The 19,608-nt window shown below is 37.4% G+C and overlaps 1 protein-coding gene across 1 annotated transcript in view; it reads right to left on the reverse strand.

The window, feature by feature from the left end:
• CADPS2 (calcium dependent secretion activator 2) overlaps window positions 1-19,608 on the reverse strand; it is a 321,648-nt gene that overhangs the window by 16,099 nt on the left and 285,941 nt on the right. Inside the window, exons 24-26 of the mRNA XM_040595763.1 lie at window positions 17,122-17,205; window positions 16,981-17,013; window positions 7,249-7,356 (exon numbers count right to left, since the gene is read on the reverse strand). Of these exons, the coding sequence (XP_040451697.1) occupies window positions 7,249-7,356; window positions 16,981-17,013; window positions 17,122-17,205 (225 nt within the window). The remainder of the gene's footprint in view (window positions 1-7,248; window positions 7,357-16,980; window positions 17,014-17,121; window positions 17,206-19,608) is intronic.

Here is a 19,608-nt window from a genome sequence, read left to right on the forward strand (position 1 = left end):
GTTTTGCTTTAAGTATGTTGTGGGCCTATTGATTTTAACAGTACTGAGTTTTGCTGGATTAATAGCAGCATAATCTGCACTCTCCAAGAGTGGGCACTCCTTTTCTCAGCATATTCCAGGGTGTGTGTGTGTGTGTGTGTGGGGTGGGGTGGGTGGGAAATCACAGAAAACTTATACACTATATAAAATCAGGTGGAGGTTATATTTTTCACTTTTCAAATGTACTGTTGTTGAATTACAGAGATTTCTATCTCCAAAAATGAGGTAAATCTACTTGAAAACATCATGAACAAGTTAGTGAACTTTGAAAAGACTTTGAACAGTAAACTTGCAAGATGTTGCTTCCATCTTGTGGAAGAATTTCACGTATTTGAGCATGTTCATGTAATTAACTTTTTCAGTCCATATTTGGTGACACTGCCTGTGCTTTTCCCTAAAATTCTTTCTTTTACCAAAAAAGACATGACAAACTGTTTTAAAATTACAAGAATGTCTTCAGATCAAGAGAAAACTGCAGAGAGGTTCTCATATCAAGAGCTTTCTATTTTCCCTATAAAATATTAGACATAATTAAAGGTGAGTTAAGACTTTGGTGAAAATCTAAAGAGCATCGGCGAATCTGAGCACTGCTCAGCTTTTCAATTGCTTTTCTACTTCTCAGTTCTTTTAAATGGTTTTCTATGGCAGGAACATTTTTCTTAATTAGTCACAGCTAATTAGTGTTCTGGCATAGACGAGTAATCAGAAATGTCAGAGCTGCAAGGCTACATCTCCCTAATCCTTTGATAATAATTTAGCCTCCTGGGAGGGCCTCAAGCTGCGGTAAGTAGTGGCTGACAATAAGGCAAAATTAGGTGGGCAGCAGACCATTAGGATAGAAAAATAAAAAGCACTACCAAATCCTGCTGAGCACCATCAGGCAACTAACTGCACTGCCAGATGAGGTGCCTGTTTAAGCCTGTGTTGTTAATTAGCTGATTCTACCAGACCTGCCACATATGTCCAGGTGCATCATGCAAAGATGTGTATTTCTGGGTTTGCGCCAAAGGACAATTTTGCACTGTGATCAAATTTCAAGAATCTGAGAAAGAAGCCTGCATATTTCTTGACGATTATTCTGAGTTATCAAAGAAATAAGAAGATCAACAAGCTACAATCCATTTTTGTGGAGTCTCTTTTAAGTAATTAGGCACGGTCCTCTCACGTTTCTCAGAGGTTAATACAAACACAGCTTTTGATTCAAATGTGGCCTTTAACTAGTTCTACCTAGTCTGAACTTGCTGAAGTCACCTTGGCATATAGTCTAGATCAAAAAGTAGACCTTCTGTCAAATCACACACTTGCAAATAATTACGTAACAATGAAAGCAAAGATTACTTATTAAAATTAATGTGACAGGAAGCAATTTGAGAATGAGAAACCCCCCACACAATTGAAGTTTTCTAGAAAAACATTGCTGAATACCAAACACTACAGTAATGGTGCTTTTGAGGTAGACATGGACAGTACAAGGAGTTGGTGCTACAGAAAACTCACATGTAAGGTAAGTGTTCCTCTTAGCTGTGTGACACCAGCTGAAGATTAGCCCACTTGCCAGGGAGAAGCACTTGCACGTTTTTTACACATTTTTTGTAAAAGGTCAGAAAACTTAACAGAAATGATGCAATTAAATAATGCATTTGCTAAAAATGTACTTGCAGATATGATGGCAAACAGAAATGACTCAGATGAGTACTTCATATCTCTAGGCATAAAATGAAGTATGTGACATAGTAATCTTTGGAGAATAGTTACTACCTCAAATATCCTCAAGTACATCATCGAAGTTAAATCGTCTATCCCTGCTACTAATGGAAAAGAAAAATAATGGTTGTGATGTGGGAACACTACTAGCATTTAATTAACATTCCAGACAAAATACAAGCATTTTTATGGCAGAAAAAGAGTGTCACATTACACCTGAACTTTTGAAAAATAAAAGCCAAAAGCAGCTACGTAAATCTGGAGTGCTTAAGCATTTATACTACTCATAAAGATGTTCAGTTTTTTTGCACTCCAAAGAAAGTTGTACGAGTTCCCTGACCTAAACATCTCTTACACTGCTTGTTGAACTGTTACTCTGCATGAGGCCACAACCTTAAGGCTGTTCTCCTACATGAGTAGTCCCTGTGAAGTCAACAGGACTAGTCAGTCACACCACACCTGTTTAACACCCAGGAGAGATGAGCAATCAAGCCCAAAGTCAACATCTGCTAACAGGTGCCATCTTCTGCAAGATAACGAAGGGACCTCCTTATCAACGCTGACCTTTCCAGGATGCGCACTCTATTTTGTGTGTTTATGGTACACTTGTGCACAAGGTCCCCAGAAATTAAAGCCTAAAAAAATTAGAAAACCTGTAAGTTGTATCAATGGCTAAACACTGATGTGTTAAAACTCTTCTCTTAAACTATTCTTTATTTCTCAAAGCAGCAATCAATTATTGCATAAAGATTTCATTGCCTATGTAGTCTTAATAAAATTGAAATCATACATCTGTTTACCCTGTAAGTTTTTAACAATAGACCCAACACAAATATAAAGTATAAGATAATGCTCTTAATGGCAAATAAACCAAGAAGGGTTTTGAAGGAAAAATGCCTGAAACACTTTTTTGCAGTGTTCAGACACGTATATCCATACTTCACATGCAATTAACAGGTACAAGAAAGTGAGAATCTACCCAAGTGGTACTTAGAAACTATACATTACTACAGAAAGTAAGTATTGTATTGCTGTTTTAAACAGTGCTTCATGCAAAACGACTTTTTTTAAGCTGGTTTGTTAATAAAATTCCATTTTGTTTTAAAGGAAACAGTTTTTAATTTGTAAGTCTAACGTAATTTAAAATGTCTAGGAGTTCAAGACTTACTAGTCCCATCTTGAAAATTCAGGTAGAATGAATCTAAGTCTAGTGAGTGATGATAACCTGGCATGTTTATGGACACAGGATTGCATTTATTAAGGTTAATGGTAAAACTGCCATTGATTTTGACAGTGTAGAACCAGCCCCCACAGGAATTTCATAGTTGGACATTTTTTATATCTGCTGATTTTATGATCAGATACACGGCACTGTTCTTTGATAGGCTGCACAAATGTTCTTATATTATCCATCAAGCAGATTATCTTTATGAATGAGGGGCCTTAAAAATAATCAGTAATATTTGAGATTTATTCTAGGTTTGCGTAATTTTATTCTAAATACTTCATTTTCCCACTCACCAACTGCTACTTTTACAGCCTTTTCTGAAAATAAGTATTTTTCAAACACTGGTTAAAAATAAAAAAAAAGTACAACTTCGCTTCTAAAACATTTTACTAAACATTATTTTAAAAAATGATTCCTGGTTTAAGTGATTAAACTTTAAAAAACGTTTCCGTGGGTGATGCTTTTAATTGTAATTAAAAATTGTAATCATTAAACAAACACTGTAGTGCTTGTGTTCATGATATAGTTGTTATACATTGAATCTACCTGAGTCACTGCAGCGTTAATGGTAGAAAATTTGAGTTTATTAGAGAAATTTTTCCCAACATAACTTCATTGTCTTAGTTTACTCCAGTGGAGTAGGGGATTGGAAGGAATCACATGGATCATTCTCTGAATTAAGCCTTCAGGCATCATGAACATGGACTAGACATTTAACGCAGAACTACTGCAGACCATCCACACATACAAGGCACTACAAAACCTTCCTAGTGCTCTTTAAGGTCTGTGGTGCTAAAAACAAGCGAACAAACAAAAACTCCCCCCACAACTATAAGTTGCTACAGCACGACAGTAGGAGATAAATGTCCTGAGGTCCTGTGACGGGAAGGAATTTGGTAGGTAAAATTCCCAGCTGATCTTAGGAAGAAGACCATGTCCCAGACCACAAGGGAAGACAAGAAGTCCTAAGTGCCTCTGACAAACTGACCAAGCAAAACCTCTTTGTGACTCTAAATTTGATGATTAATTTTAAGAACGAGAAGAGGTACGCTGACGGGGGAGAGACCAGTGGTACTAGGAACACCAAGCCATGCTGTTCTGCATTGGTTCTGCCGCACAATCAGCAGAGGTACTGAAGCATAGGATTTAAATGGTTTAAAAATGGTGCAGAAAAAACTAGCTGCCCAGTCTTCTTTTGAAGTCCCCTGGAGATCTGATCCTCTCTCATATGTAAGGATTCATATCACAAGCTTAAAATGCCATTCTCCTGATTTTCACATTTTGTACGGCATGGCACTGCTCTTCCAGGCTTACCAAGCACCACCATAAAACAATGCCATTTTTAGTCTTCTCCCTGGTTTGAGACTTCTCAGGTAGATAGAAAAAATTTCTAGCCTTAACACACTATGACCCATTGGCAGACATTTGTACTAGTATCAATACTAGCCTTAAATTTAAATGATCTTTGTCATGTACCTTACTTCATATGATAGGCATCCCGTTCTCTTGGTCACTGTAACAGCTGTTAGTATACAGCAGCTCTGAATCAAGCCAATGAAATCTGCGCATAGTTTGTAACTATATATTTCTTGGGATTAAAATAGCATCCAAGGCCTGATGTCATCTATATTTATAACTAACACTTGTAGCGCACAGAGCAGTCCGATTTTTTTGGTGATTCTGGATGAGGTGTTTCCCTGGCTGAAGCACAGACATGCACTTCTGTTTCGTTTGGCTGATGATTTCTTATCTGATACAATGTATTTTAATGGGAAATCAACTGTGATCTACAACTGCAGCCAGTCGAATGGCTTGAAGTATATTTACATAAAAAGGTAAATATATTTTATTCTTTCTATTGAAATATAACTTGATAGAATTGAATTTATAAACAGTACCTAGTTTTTGTTATATCAGTTATTCAAAAAACTCTTCAAAAAACCATGGGCAAAATCTTACTCAATTGTGCTGTTCTAAATCTAAGTTAGTCTCAGGAAAAATGAGTTAACACAGTGAGATGCCCATGTTTGAAATTTCTGCATGCTATGAGCTTACATATTTGTTAACGCATTTATCTGAAACTGTCCAACCGGTTATACCTCCTAGTGTGATGTTATGTAGAAATGTGACACCACCATATATAAAGAAAAGTAAAGATACAAATAGATATTTGACACACAGAATACTTATCATATACATCTTTTTTTCTTTCCTTACAGCTACAAGCATTGGCCACGACAGTATACAATACGTACTACCGAGTAAAAGGGGAGGGAAGTGTTTCTTTGTCTCAAAGGCAAGTGCTATGTCATGACTTGCATCCATAGAGGAGATGTTTTCTTGAGCTGAAGAGCCTGATTGCTGAAATGAAACTTGGCAGAGGTCACTGACCCATGCTAATCCAATTGTACTGAGGCCCTGTCCTTGGGTTAGCGCTAGTTGGCCTAACCCAAAACCATGCCAGGAACCATGCTGATGACTTAATGGTATGGATGATCACTTGCTAGTTCTTAGGCCTGTGCCCAGGCCCTGGCCAGTTTACTGCTATGGCCATAGCCTAAGGCTTCGTCCAACCCCACTACATCAACAAAGTCAATGTGGTCTCTCCAGTGAGAGTTCGACTTGGCCTTAGGCACATAATTTTATTAACGTTCAGTAAATTACAACATAAGCAAAAATAACCTCAAAGAAAAATAAAAAATAGAAACTTGAAAATGAAACATATGCTTGCAGATTCAGTGCAAAAGCAAACTGAAGCAGAAGTTGCTAATATGGTTTTAGTACTTTGTGAAGGTGCCAGCTGGATGGATGATAATTTTTCTACCCCTGCAGGGCATCAAAGCTTTTATAAAATCATTCTTTTCACACATATTAGCACTTAGCTTATTAAAACAGATGATACTTTTTTTTTGTAAAGCTGCCTGAGAGTGTCTGGAAATATAAAATCTGAGAGATAAGTCTCATTTTGACCACCCAGTTTAACAAACAACAAACACTGACATGACATACCATTGCTGAGAGTCTATGTTATGGGACCTTCTGTGACTGCCACAACTGTAGTGTCACAGTAAAGGCTGTGAATTGCTGTTATGAAAACATTTGCTGTAACTTGCATAATTAAATGAAACTGCCAGCAAAGCTTTCTAAAATACTTCAGAGATGACACACAAATAAATACATTTCAAAGTCTGTATTATGTTCCAGAATTTGTTTTGTAATAAATTGCATTGCACAGTGCCGGAGATGACTTCTTTCCCTGTCCAAATTCCTACGTAATTACAAGTGACCAAGATCACTGAAATGTAAATTGATCCAAGTTTATAATAAAGTTAAGTTTTATTTTAGACATGTTTTACACGTGTAGTGCTTTGGATTTATACAGAAGGTACAGTTTCAGCTGCCTACAGCTTCTCTGTCGGACAACTCAGAAAGGGACATGCTAGACATAAATTAGTGCTCAGAACCTGAATGAGCAGAAATATGCTCAAGACTGTTGCTAGTAGCCTTATAGGAGAGCCTTGTATAAGGAAAAGGTATACATTAGGTAGAGTAGGTGATAATTTCTAACAAAAAGAGGAGAAAAGTAAAAGGAGTGGAGGGAGGCTGTGGAAGCCAGCATTGAAGCTGAGGGAAATTATTGCAAAGATACAGCCTGGCTAGCAATGTGTGGGCCTCGAGGATGAGGACAAGGATTACTCTGAACTTGCAGAAGTGGGATTAGAATTTTGAAAATGAATTTGACAATTTATTAAATGTTTGGTCAACTTTAAGAAATTACAAGTCTTAAACTAAAAATCCATAAAACGAAATTATAAAAGTCATGCCATGCAAGTACCATGCAAGTACAAATCTGTAGATGTATCTGGCATAACTGGACCCTTGCTGTACATGAGCAGGCAGTGATCTGTATAAGTTCTTTATTTAGGGAAATTAGGTCTGCAATGGATCCCACAAACAACACCAATCTAGCTCTCTCCATTAACAAATCAAAAATCAAAAGATGAAATAAAATTGGACTACTCACAGTGGAAAAATGACTATTTCAAATAATAATCTTCTACCAATTTTATTTATGCCTTCTTGCCCTTACGAATTTCATGCAGAAAAAGTTTAAAGAAAGGCCACCTTTGACAGTTGAAGATGGTAAATAACAAGCGAAAGAAAAAATGACCAGCAGAGAAGAACATTTGAATGGCTTGTTGAATACCATCAAAATGCAGCTTATCTCTTCTGATGTTGTAGTGACACCAGCAAGCTTTGCAAGGGTAGTTACTTACATCAAATAACTTCTCTATGTACATTTCCTCATTGACCTTTTCTCGAAGTATATCCTGGTTTTGTCGAACAAACATAATGTAGGTGTCTGCTAGATCCATCCCTGGTTTCTGTGGAGACATAAAGGGGAGAAAGTAGTGGGAAGGGAAGAAGATAGACCACTCAACAACTGAGACTTGTAAGAAGTTACACTTAAACATAATGGACTGTGTTACAATGTTCACACATACATAAACTGTATTTACTGAATCTGCTGTGAATTCTGGGTTAGTTACCAAGTTCAGGAGGGTTCACTATTAATAAAGTTCTCAGTGTTATAATTTATGGATGCTTTGAGTCATAAATCTACATTGCCTTATGTAATGGAATGATGTCTTGACTCTGGTAAGGTCAATGGCAGGCAGACATTTCCCCCTTTTTTGTTAGTGAGGCTCTCATAGCTGCTCCCACCCTCAAGGTTCAGATTCTGCTATCACATTTGGAAAATGGTTAAAAAAATCATCCAGTTCCTTTTTCATTGCCTCATTGTTGCAAATTGCTTCCAATGTACAGCTGAATTTTTTGTTTGAGGTTAGCTCCTACTCAGTGATTCAAACTAAGTTCAAGCATTCCCCTGAGAGCAATGGCATAAAAAGGTTGATATGACAGTAGACCTGTACCCCTATTTTTCTGAAAATGTTGCACTGGCACAAGCAGCTCAGAGGACGACTAGGGAATGAGCAAGGGCTGAAATGTTTCCCTTCTTGTACCAATCTGTGTCCTTATGAACAGCAGAGTAGGCACAATTTTCATACCGCACTCCCAAACACGGGATAGGTAAGGATATGTTGTGTGTGACGCTATGCCATGCCAGCCAGGGTGGTGGCTGAAACTGCTCTCTCCTGCCCAGCTGGGACATCTGGGCCTCTGTAGCCACAATATGTCGTTCCACACTAGAGCACGTAACAGCCTGTAGCATCCCCTCTCCTGGCAACATATGCAGCGCTGATCAGGATCTCACCTTCCTCTAACAGGAACCAAGAATGAGCACAAGCACTTTGGAAAGTCTTCTGTAAATGTCCTCTGTGTGAGCAAGTTTGTGAAAGTAGCACTTGCTCCCAAATAATAGTTTTTAAAGTTCACGGCATGCAAAAGAAGGCTAAGTTTTCTAATAGTTTACAGTAAGCCTTAGCTCAAAGCTGTTCATAAAGGATTCAAAATTGTTTAAGACTACTCCGTACAGAATAATTAACCGCTTGACAAAAGCAGTTATACCCAGTCCCTGAATTCAGGGACTTACAGAAGTCAACTCTATTTCTCAGAAACCGTTATTGTCTGAAAATAGCATACATACAAGGCTCTAAGAGTAAAACATTTAGCTTATTTTAAAGGCTTGTATGCATAAACATGCTCATATAGTTCAAATATTTATATATAATTTTATATTAAGGCTTCCTTTCTAGTCTACAAGTGGATAACTTAATTTTTCTCATTCCTTATTATTTTGTATATAATATATTATAATGTATATGAACAGGTCTGAGCACAAGCAGGAAGGTGCAACATGCCCAAACTAATACCTGTCCAAACCCAGTCATTTCAATAACAGGACGAGAGCATTCTCCCCTCAAAAAAGCAGTGAGTGAAACCTCCTGGATCATGAGCTTCATCTCTTTGTGCCTGAATCTACTATGGACACATATAAGAATACGATCTAAAATAAGATTTTCTTTTCCATTTATACATGTGCATCAATGGCAGTTTCATTTCTTAAAAATAACAGCTAAACATGGAATGATGGCTTGGTTTAACACTCTCAGCATCTCCAAAACTCATACTGAAAACCTGAAATGTCTCTGGCACATGTCGATTAGACATTCCAGAGGCAATCAAAGCTCATTTCAAAAAGCTATCACATACACACAGGCCTACATGAAACTCTTAAGAGGAAAGCAGAACCATTTACACCTCAGTTACACATCTTGATACTAAGCATAGAAATAAAAATGTAACATTACAATAGATAAAACAGTTTTCTGTTGGAAAATCTGGTTCACAGAAATCAATAGATTTCCTTCATAAAAATGTGCCTTCATTGAAATGTGACCGAAATATTTTTAAATTAAACAACAAAGTGAAGGAGATTTAAAAAAGAAAGCTCCATATCTTACCTTAGTGTCCTTATTTGTGATGGTACAAAAGAATACAACCAGTGTTGAAACCCTATCTACTTCCTAAAACCTGATAGGCAATTTAGAGGAATCGGACTAGTTTTAACTTGGAGGGATAATGGTTAAATATTTTGAAAACTCATGGGGTGCGTGAATGAGATAATCTAACAAATGAAAGGCTGATTACAGTTCTTGGAGATACATATTCAAATGTATAAATGAATCCTCCACCAAATGGTAAAACCTAATGGTTTTTCAATTCATGCAGTTTTTTCTTTTGTTAAGTTCAATAAGAAATGTTCATCTTGCAGACAGCCAAAGCTAGAAAAATAATATTTCCCACCAGCATTAACTCTCCCCTTATCTTTGAGATGTTTACCTAGTCTTGAAGCTGTGACATATGGGAATTTCACACCTAGTGAATATATTTTCATGTAGCTTGTGGCACAGGAGTGTAATCATTAAAAGAATATACACAAGTAAGAGTAACTGCAACAGCTGGTGACATTTACCAATTAGAATTACAGTTCTTTAAAACATGTCATCCTTCTTTAATGTGTGCAGGATAATTATCTTTGAAATTGCTGTGGAAAAAAATTAATTTTCCTTTTAAACAGTGTCTGCCTACAGCAGAAATGTGTCTGGGTAAGCAAGATTATCAGTACTCCAATAGTAAGACTCCCTGTTTTGAAACCTCACCAAAATCATTGCAAGTTAACCATCTTTGCTCATGGTGGGCAAAACACACATTAAACATTGAATGAACCAACAGTATATCAAATACTTCATTATCTCCCCATATTGAACATATTGAATTTATTTGTTTTCTCTAAACATGTGAAAGAAGGAAAGAAAGCTATTATAAGCATCAAAAAAAGCTTAGTGCTATATATTTAATGTTTTAACTCTTTTTAACAGGGATTATGTATTAGATGGGAGGCTCCGATTACATGATCCTCTACTGCTGTATTATGGATTATTAAACTTCAGAAAAAAAACCCCCAAAACAGGTTAATGCAGAATAAAAGAACAAACAACAGTTAAGCAATTGGATATGCCTTAAAGGACAAACAGAATCTGAGACATATTTTAAGCAACTGTCACAGAGGGGCATTTCACTACTGATATCAGACAGATTTAAGCAACTCAGTCTCCACATCTATACCCAATATAAAAAATTCTGCTCCTCTGAATCTCTGGGAGAACCTCTGCTGAAGTTAATGGGAGAGAGTTATTTTCACATTTTTGGGAGAAGAATTTAACCTGGTATATTTATCCAGATAGGTGTAATAAAAGGTATTCTGTCTGAAAAATTCCCCAAGAAAAAAAGTGGGGTTTTTTATGATAGATAAAAAGTTTTTGTAGGTTTGTTTTATTCAGAACAGCAGACAAGATGTTTTGCCTATCTGGAAATGAAAGAGAACCAAACAAAGAGATGAATGGAGAAACTGAAAACACAAAGACATCAAATAAAATACCAGGAAATGAAGAGTTGTAAATAGGGTTACTTTGTCGCTGGTTACACAAGTAACTGAATACACTGGCAAGTGAATGAGTTTAAACAAGGGTGTAGGCTTCAGCACATTCTTTTTTAGGGTTAATCACTAGTTAACCTGGCAAGATGAACATGCTGGGGTGGGGGGGTGGGGTGGGGGGAATCCTTTTTAATTATATACTGCAAGTGCTCTTACTTCCTGCTGCTGCACCTAATCCCACAGGTGCAGGTTGTTTCTTTTACAATTCACTGGTAGGTGGGTCCAGATCGACAGGCGCTTTTTCATAGCAACAAGTTCAGATAAAGAAGAAACAGCTTAACTTTCCCCCTTTAAACAGGAAAACTCTACCCTACTGTCTATTTAACAAGGAGGCAAATTTTAAAATACATTATTCCAGTTTCCAAGATGATGTAGGAGCTGTATTAGGACTGACACACATTGCTCCCACCGGCAAAATCTGCCTGAGGCACCTAGTCAAAAGTAACGCTGCATTGCCTTGATTTCCAGCATTCAGATGTTTTGCTGCTGAAAGATTTTGCAACAAGCTTAATATTGCCACTAATATTAGGCTTTTCCTACAGAAGAGGTACACCTAAATTTCTGCACAGCTTTTTGCAAGTTTGTTTCAAATATTGATAAAAACAATGTACATTTGTAAATACTTGGGTTATGCTTATTCTCACTTTGGCATTTGTCACAGAACATTTCTTAGCATCAGAAAGTATCAAAAAACCCCGTATTCTTGGTATTACCAACAAAATAAATCTAGTTTTACCAAGTTCTATCCTGTTAAAGCATTGAAGTTTCAAAGATGAGAACAGATGTTAGACTCTTAACTATATAAAACCAAACTTCATCCCATTTTGTTTTTGCTCTCCTCTCCACCCCCTTCCTCTCCCTTGCATCCTGGAGGGAGACATTTTAACTAGAGCATGGATGTAACAATGAAATGAAAAGGAGTGATGAGCTGGAGGGGGCTATTGTGAGAAACACAGGAGCTCCTTATTCAGTGTCCACTACCAAATGAAAGAGCGCATTGGAAAATTTCACTGGCTGAAATTTCTCCTCTAAATACTGCAAGGCTCATCACTTGGGCTTTGAAATGATAGAATTAAAATATCATAAAAATATTTTCCGAATAAAACCTACTTGTACTCATGACAAGATCCTCGCTCCCTTCATTTCTTACAAATCAAAATACATAAGCCAGGGAGGAAGATGCATCATTTGTATAATCAGACTATTATAAAGGTAACATTTTACTCTCACATGGTTATGAAAAATAATATTTTGCTTAAATGAAAAAATACAATACATTTCCCTGCCTTGAATACATTTTCTTGTACAAGAAAAAGCAACCGTGGCAAAGACTAAATGTCTGTATTTTGAGAACTGTCATGCAGAACTTAAGCTGTGATTCTGCAAGCATTTACACAAACATTTTTTCATATATGTGTAGTTTCATTCATGGGGCAACACAGGTGTGCATCTGCACCAGGATCTTAATTCTGCAGTGTAAAAAGTTCTTCAAAACGCTACAGTTCCTATGACAAAACCAGGTATTAAAATACTTTTTTTTTCCCCAAAATAATTATGTTCTACTATGTTATTTTAACTTTCCTGCTGATTAGCAGCCATCCTTCTGATCTCCATTTAAGAGGTATCTCAAAAGTACTCCTGACTTAAAAGAGATGATGCAGGGCTTTCCTTCCAATTCTGCAATAGCTTGTTTTTACGGATCTGAAAACAGAAGGGCCACTTCCCAGGTTTGGGTATACAGAGGAGGAGGAGGAGGAGGACGCCGTGGTGGAGGAAGGCAGGAGAAGCCCTGAGCATGAGGATAATGACTGCTCCATGCTCTTTAAACAGAGGTCTCCAAGTAAATCCCGCTTAAAAATGAATGGCACAGTATGGTCACACCTGAATAAACAGATTTCCCAGAAAAAGTAATTTGCTTCTTAAAACCAGCTAAAAGAGGCCACGCAGTACAAGTGTGATATTTGGAAATGGAGGTATCTGGAAGGTCCCAATGTGTATCTGCCTGGTAGGAGGCAGAGCTCCTGCTCTGGCCTCTACAGGACCCCCGTAAGTCAAATACTGGCACATGTGTGAGGCCCCTTTTCATACCTTTGATCCCCGCATAAAGGCAAGAGTGGAGCAAGAGGCCTGGCATTGTGCGCGCTGTGCACTGCTGTCAGCCCTGGGTCCTTCAAACGGCCTCTCTGCACTTGGTATGACAGGTGGCCTACATGAAGTGAGGGAGGATTAGGTTCCTTCTGTGCCCCCTAAATGACTGGCATAGATTACTGGCTCCTACAAAGGGATTTAAACATACCTTTCTCAACAAAAAGCAGTATATACATATGCATGTAACTGGATGCTCAATTTGTATGAGTAATTGCTTTGGTTATATTTGTAAATGAGGCAAATGTTTGTAGAAATGACCAGCTACAGACACAATTATTTGTGTGCAAAACTGAATTAAATGATGAGAAACTGAACACAATGAAATTATCCACATGATTGAGGAATAATAATAATTTGAGATTAACAATATACATTTTTTGCCCTCAGTTCTACTGCGTTCTTTCCCTGTTCTCATTAATTAACTGGCTTTGTGAACAGAATATTAAAAAAAAAAAAAAAGAAAAAAAAATAGACAGGTTGGACTTCTACGTCTCCTAAGGATTGCTCAAGCTTTAAGAGAAACTAACAGAGTTATAGTGGATTTGGGTGAGTTGTTTTTTTTTTTTTTAAAAAAAAGTAACTTAAATCAGCTCCTGCATTCCTAAGTATCAAAACTGCATTAACACGAGAACAAACTGCATCCTTAATGCACTGCTTATATTTGTAATGTTTGTGTTATTTTCCTCTGAACATTTGGTTTCTTTCACAGGCACAGCAGCCACAATTTCTTTCACTTCAGAGCCTAGCATACTGTGACAATTACCAACAAAATGAGTGTAATAGCAACTAGATTTTTGCATTATTATTTTGAGGAAATCATAAGCCATCATTGTTGTTACTCTTCTTAGTCTGGGTTATTTTGCACTGTTCCTAGTATTTCTGTTGGTGTTTCAATTGCCAAAACATAGGCTGTGTCCATGTAGTCCTATGCAAAATGGCTGGGGAGAGGAGTGAGAGCTCCTTGTGACTGCATACATCCCGCTTGATAAAGGGCATTCTGAAAAATGGAGCCTAATGTTGGATGTTCTCTTAAACAGGTTAAAAAAAAGGATGATTTTTTTTTTGATGGAGTTATTCATAATTTGCTGGCGAGATTAATGAATGGAAGGGTAAACTGCAACATTTTTACAAATGCCAAATGCACTGCAAGTCTGTGTCAACATTTCCCACCTTGCCTCGAGAAGTCGATGGATGCCTTCTGGGGAGTGTGTACCTTCGTGCCCAACTATTTAATGTCTAAATCTCCTCTTGGTATTAATAAAACTAACCTGTTCCTCAAAATGACCAAGAATCATCCGATAACATCCTCCTCCTTTTTGATTTCTTTATTATTTCAATATTTATTTACTTTTTAACTTTTGTATCCCCTTTACCTCTCATCCTCTCTCTAAAACATTCTGCTCAGTAGTACCTTCATTTTCTTCTAGTATCTCTTTTGTCTAGTTTACTTCTTCTTATTTCACTAGAAACCAGCATATTTTTCCCTCTTTGCCAAATATTGAGCCTCGTTGGTAATCAAAGATCAAAAACTCTGTTGAATTCACACACTCGGAAAACCCCCAAAGGCCTTTTGCCTGCATTTCCCCCACCCCCACCCCTGCCTTTCTTCACCAGATCCACCAAGTGATCAACAGCTGTGTTTCAGGGACCCCAAGGACAGCGCTAAGGTCACCCACTAAGATCCTCTAATGGAAGCGGGGCACAGGGACAAGAGTGCAGTTATCTGACAAAGTGCAATTCTGCACATATTTGCAACTACATCAAAAGAAAGTGCCTACTGTGGTCACCCTTAAGTCATTTTCATATATGCAGCTCTATGATAAGGAGGGACAAGGAGAGATTTTAAACTCTATTAGTTTAAAACGCAGCCACATGAGGCGTTTAGTTAGCGTCAGTGCAGGCTGGCTAGGTTACCTTCACACGACCCAGAAGAGCTCAGTGTAAATTCCCCACCCTGTGCTGCCCCCGTCTCCACTTCTCACTTCAGCTGTGAGCCGGGAGATGACCTTGTAACGTGATGGCTTATAGCCTCCTTTTGCAGTTGCAATTTGTAACTTCCACAACTGCTGAATTTCGACCCTATTCAGACTGGACCCTCACTGTCACTATTGACAGTAACAGCTCTTCTTGGCCTCAACTGCATCTTTACAACAAGGCGAAGAATCTGAAGAACTAAAACCAAACTCCAGCCTATCAAACTCCTTCATCCCAGGTAAAATGCCCTCCAGAATGTGGAAGATGATTGCTTGGTCAGATCCACCGCCTCCCTGAAGCCCAGCTTACACCTGTGGTTTACAACTGTAGTACTATAGTCCAGTTCACATCGTGGGCTGTGGGAAAGGTGCGTGAGATAGCTGAAAAGGAAAGGGGCTGTAAAAATGCAAGGATCCTGGCAGTCTGTCTATAATCTGGTCATCTCTTCAGGCCAAGCAATACCTTGCAGTGAATGTGAGAAAGGCAATGGGGCTCCAAGCAACCACCTCCCCGCTCTGCCTTCCCCTCTCTGGAGCAGTGCATCCCTGTGTGACCTGACTCACAATATTCCCCTCAGCCTGTGGCAAAGGTATTTTTCAGCCTCATCTTTACTGTGAACTTCAATGTCAATGTATTCAGGCCAATGGTAAAAGACTTCGACATCTCCCTCTCATAGATATTCTATGTAATGAAAGAAGTCAATGAATTTCTAGTTTGTTCATGAGTTTTTTCTTCAGTTTTTGAGTATTAAGTGCCTCACCAAGGACCTTTTGGGGCAGCTCAACAGCAAAATGTATTAACAAGAGGTATTCTACATTAACTGGATTTGATATGAGATTATTCCTTTGAATGCAAGATTAAGCCTGCATTTTTTCATTTTTATAAAACAAAATAGTATTTATACAATTCAACAAAAAGTCCACATGTAATCAAATAAGAAAAAAATTCTGAAAACATCATCTGAATGGAAATGTTACAACTTGTTATCTTATGAATAAAGCAAATATAAAGACAGCAAAATAACAAGTTCCAGAAACAGATTTTTTCTTTTATTTAGTATGCATGGATTAAAAACCCAATTAATTTATGCTTGCAAGTATTATATTTTAAAGTATAGACCTGCTGAAAGGATTTCTGGCCACCATACAGTCTAGCATGCCAGGTGTTCTTCTGTATTTGGAACTTTATTTTTTGTAAGGTCATTAACATAATAATTTTAGTAATTTTTTTGCTATGCTTGGAAAATAAGATTTAGAATCATATTAAAAAGGGATGAGGACACAGACTTGTGAGAGAACAAAGAATATTTGACAGTGATAATGACAGTATTTGATAACTTCTTCCTTGCTTTTTAAAAGAAAAGATATTCTACTAAGACACTCTAATAATAATAATATTCTAATAGCTGAATTTTGCTTTTATGTATGAAAGAGCTGCAACAGCTACTCTTTTTAGTTTTTATTTCTACCACATAAACATTGCATAAGAAACGGTAAATCAAATAGAGATTTAGCAAGCAAGGGATTAAATAAGCAGTATTGGGTCCTGAAGTAAGAAAGCTACAAATAATGGATATTTAGGTACGATGCTTTCACTTGTTGCTTATGCTGCACATGTGAACAATTTAGCCGAAGGATGGAAAGATTCCTACAAAAGAGTATCTAAGTTACAATCCTCAGTTTTCCACAACTGAAAAAGTGCATTGAGAATAACCTTTCTAAACTTTGCTTTGAGAGTTACTTGTTGCCCGAGGGAAATGAAATTCCCTCTGAGGGTTGTAGTGGCTGTTCAAATGCCCTGTGCAAAGCTATAATGAATCTCTGTAAGAAAGCAAAATGTCAACAGTGAAAAACGTGAGCTAACAAAGCCCCTATTTTTTGAATTATTATGAACACTAGAAAAAATAAATTAAAAGAGTTGTACTTACAGGAACGTCAACATATTTTGCAGCTGCTTTCACCTTTAGAAAGTTAAAACAACACACAGTAAGTGCTTATTACTACAGATTATGCACAATTTCAGAATTATGCACAGAAAGGACAGAACCATCGTGAATCCAAACACTTACAGTGAATGAAACTAATGATGAGAAAAAAGTGCCTTCATCATATCTTGACAATTTAGACAGCACACCTTCTAACACCGAAACAACCTGGAGGAAAAGCACAGAGGAAAATCTAAATGCACAATATGAAAAGTAAATATTGGGAATAAGAATGTGAGCTTTTCTTCCTCATGCTTTATTGTTCAGCAGGGCAATGCAAACTGTAAATTTGATCACTTTCTTCATCTCACAAAGTGCTGAAATCAAGGACAACATTCTTTTTGCAGCTTCACCTATCAATTAAACGGATGGAAATCATTGAACCACTGCAGAAATAGAAACTTAAACCAAAAATTCTCCTGAGGCGGGCCTGCTACCCAGTGCCACTTTGCTGACTCTAGAACATGTATTTAAATATAGGTGTGTGTACCCAGCATGTATTTTGGGTAGAAAACACACATTATTTTCTAGGACCACAGTTTTGAAGATTACATTCAAAGATAATGCAGTACAATTATTACAGGTAGTGATCTCAATATTATATTTCTTTTATCTTTGCTACTGAATAGAAATCCAGCTCTGATTTCACCCAACAGCGTAACCGCGCTAGAGTTTTCAGTCAACAGCACATGCTGTTGAACTGCCTCTACATGGCCAAGAAGGGACAAGAAAATGTATGCCCCAAATCTCTGGTATGGTGTGGTTCCTCTCCCCCACACTTTCACCTGTGATTCTCTGAGTAGTGTGACTCCTCAGCAAGTGGCATCAAAAGATGTTTTTGTCAAAATTTATTTCTGACCAAAAAACCCCTTATTAATTGCATTAATTATAGTGTACATGTTTAAACTCCCCCAAATTAGCCTTAAAGCAAACAAATCTCCTCATGTCGCTCTATGATAATATGTTGCTCAAGTAATTAATGGCATATAACATAAAATATATCAGCCATTGCATTCGTGCACATTTATTTTACACATATGAATTGCTTTCCAGTTTATAAGATTGTTTTAAAAGTCATCCCTTACTCCCAATACAGTCATTCCCACAACCACAAGTATCATTTTATGAGTGTGAGGACAGAACAAAATTCCATCTGGCATGCTGTTAATGGGCACTGTAACAGTGTCACAACAGTGTCACCTCCAGAGGAACTGAGATCATCACTTTACAATAAGCCCTGCTCTTAACAGTTCAAGGAGCAAGAGCAAGTGCAAACCTACATTTGTCATTTATCAATCTAACCTGTCATATTTACAGTGATTAATTAAGACACCAGTACGTAGGTGCCCATCAAGGAATAATACCACATCACGAGAGTGGCAGTTCTTTCTGCACCGCATGCACAGTATAATTACAGTCCCATCATTACACCAAATACTAGCTTTCTGCTTTGCTGTTGCACGCCTGTGAGATGATGTTCATACCTCAACTCATTTTATCTGACTGGCAAGGATTCTTTCTGCAGAAGGGTGTTCAATCTTATTGTGCAAAGATCCACTATGGAAAGGACTGATCTCACAAACAACATGGTGTCCACAGTGCCAACAAACAGCTCCAGTACAAGTGGGACACAAAAGAACAGACAGCAAAACATTGCAGTGTCAAGGATGTCCATTTAGACAAACGGCTTAGTTATGAAGCTGGAAACTTGTTTTCTGAGATCTGAGCATATGGACATGTGAAGGTCTAAAAGCGTTTCTGCATATACCTCACATTCTCTGAATTGGTTATCCTGAGACACAGCGTGCTTGGTTTCACTGTTTTGTGCTGTTCCTGTGATTTGTTAAATGCTTTAGCTTGGTAAGTCTTGCATATAAAATGCACGGTATAGTCTCTATCAAGTAAAGTCTCACTGAAGTGAAAGTACTCTTTTCATTTTCATAGATGATGTAGCGAAAAACAATGATTAAAATACTTATTCCACTGGAACACAAAGGAAATAATACAGAAGCAAAGGCTAAAAAATATTGAAAAAAAATATATAGGTGAAAAAAATGAACACACATGGATATCATGCACACAGATGTGCAGTTTTCCTCACCAAAACCAAGAGCGAAACATCAGCCTTCCTCTGTAACCTCAGAGGCTTTCTGCCTTGAAACAGGAGCAATCAGTATGTCGTTGACATTTCACATCTCAAATGAGGAGAGACTGCTTAAGCTTCTAATGAACAGCCAATGACACAGAATATTTGCTTCCTATTCTGAGATTTTAACCTCTGGTAACAGTATATATGATAACTAATAGTGCAAACCCCTTTGTATTGACAGCAGCTGTCTCTAGAATTTCTTATACATATATCCAGGAGGAATATGACTGTTTTCTTCCTCTCTCTATAATCTCAGATATAAAAAAAAAATAATTAAAAGGTTAAACTTTTAATAGCGTGAGTTGCTTTGATTAAATTGCCCTTTCTTCTTCTTCCTCTTCAATAACACTATAAACATAATTTCACAGGTTACTTCGGAGTGATGGCAGGCAGCACATAAAACTCAGACCTGTAGAGATGAA

Source organism: Falco naumanni, chromosome 5 (assembly GCF_017639655.2).
Source record: "Falco naumanni isolate bFalNau1 chromosome 5, bFalNau1.pat, whole genome shotgun sequence".
NCBI classification, from domain to species: Eukaryota; Metazoa; Chordata; class Aves; order Falconiformes; family Falconidae; genus Falco; species Falco naumanni.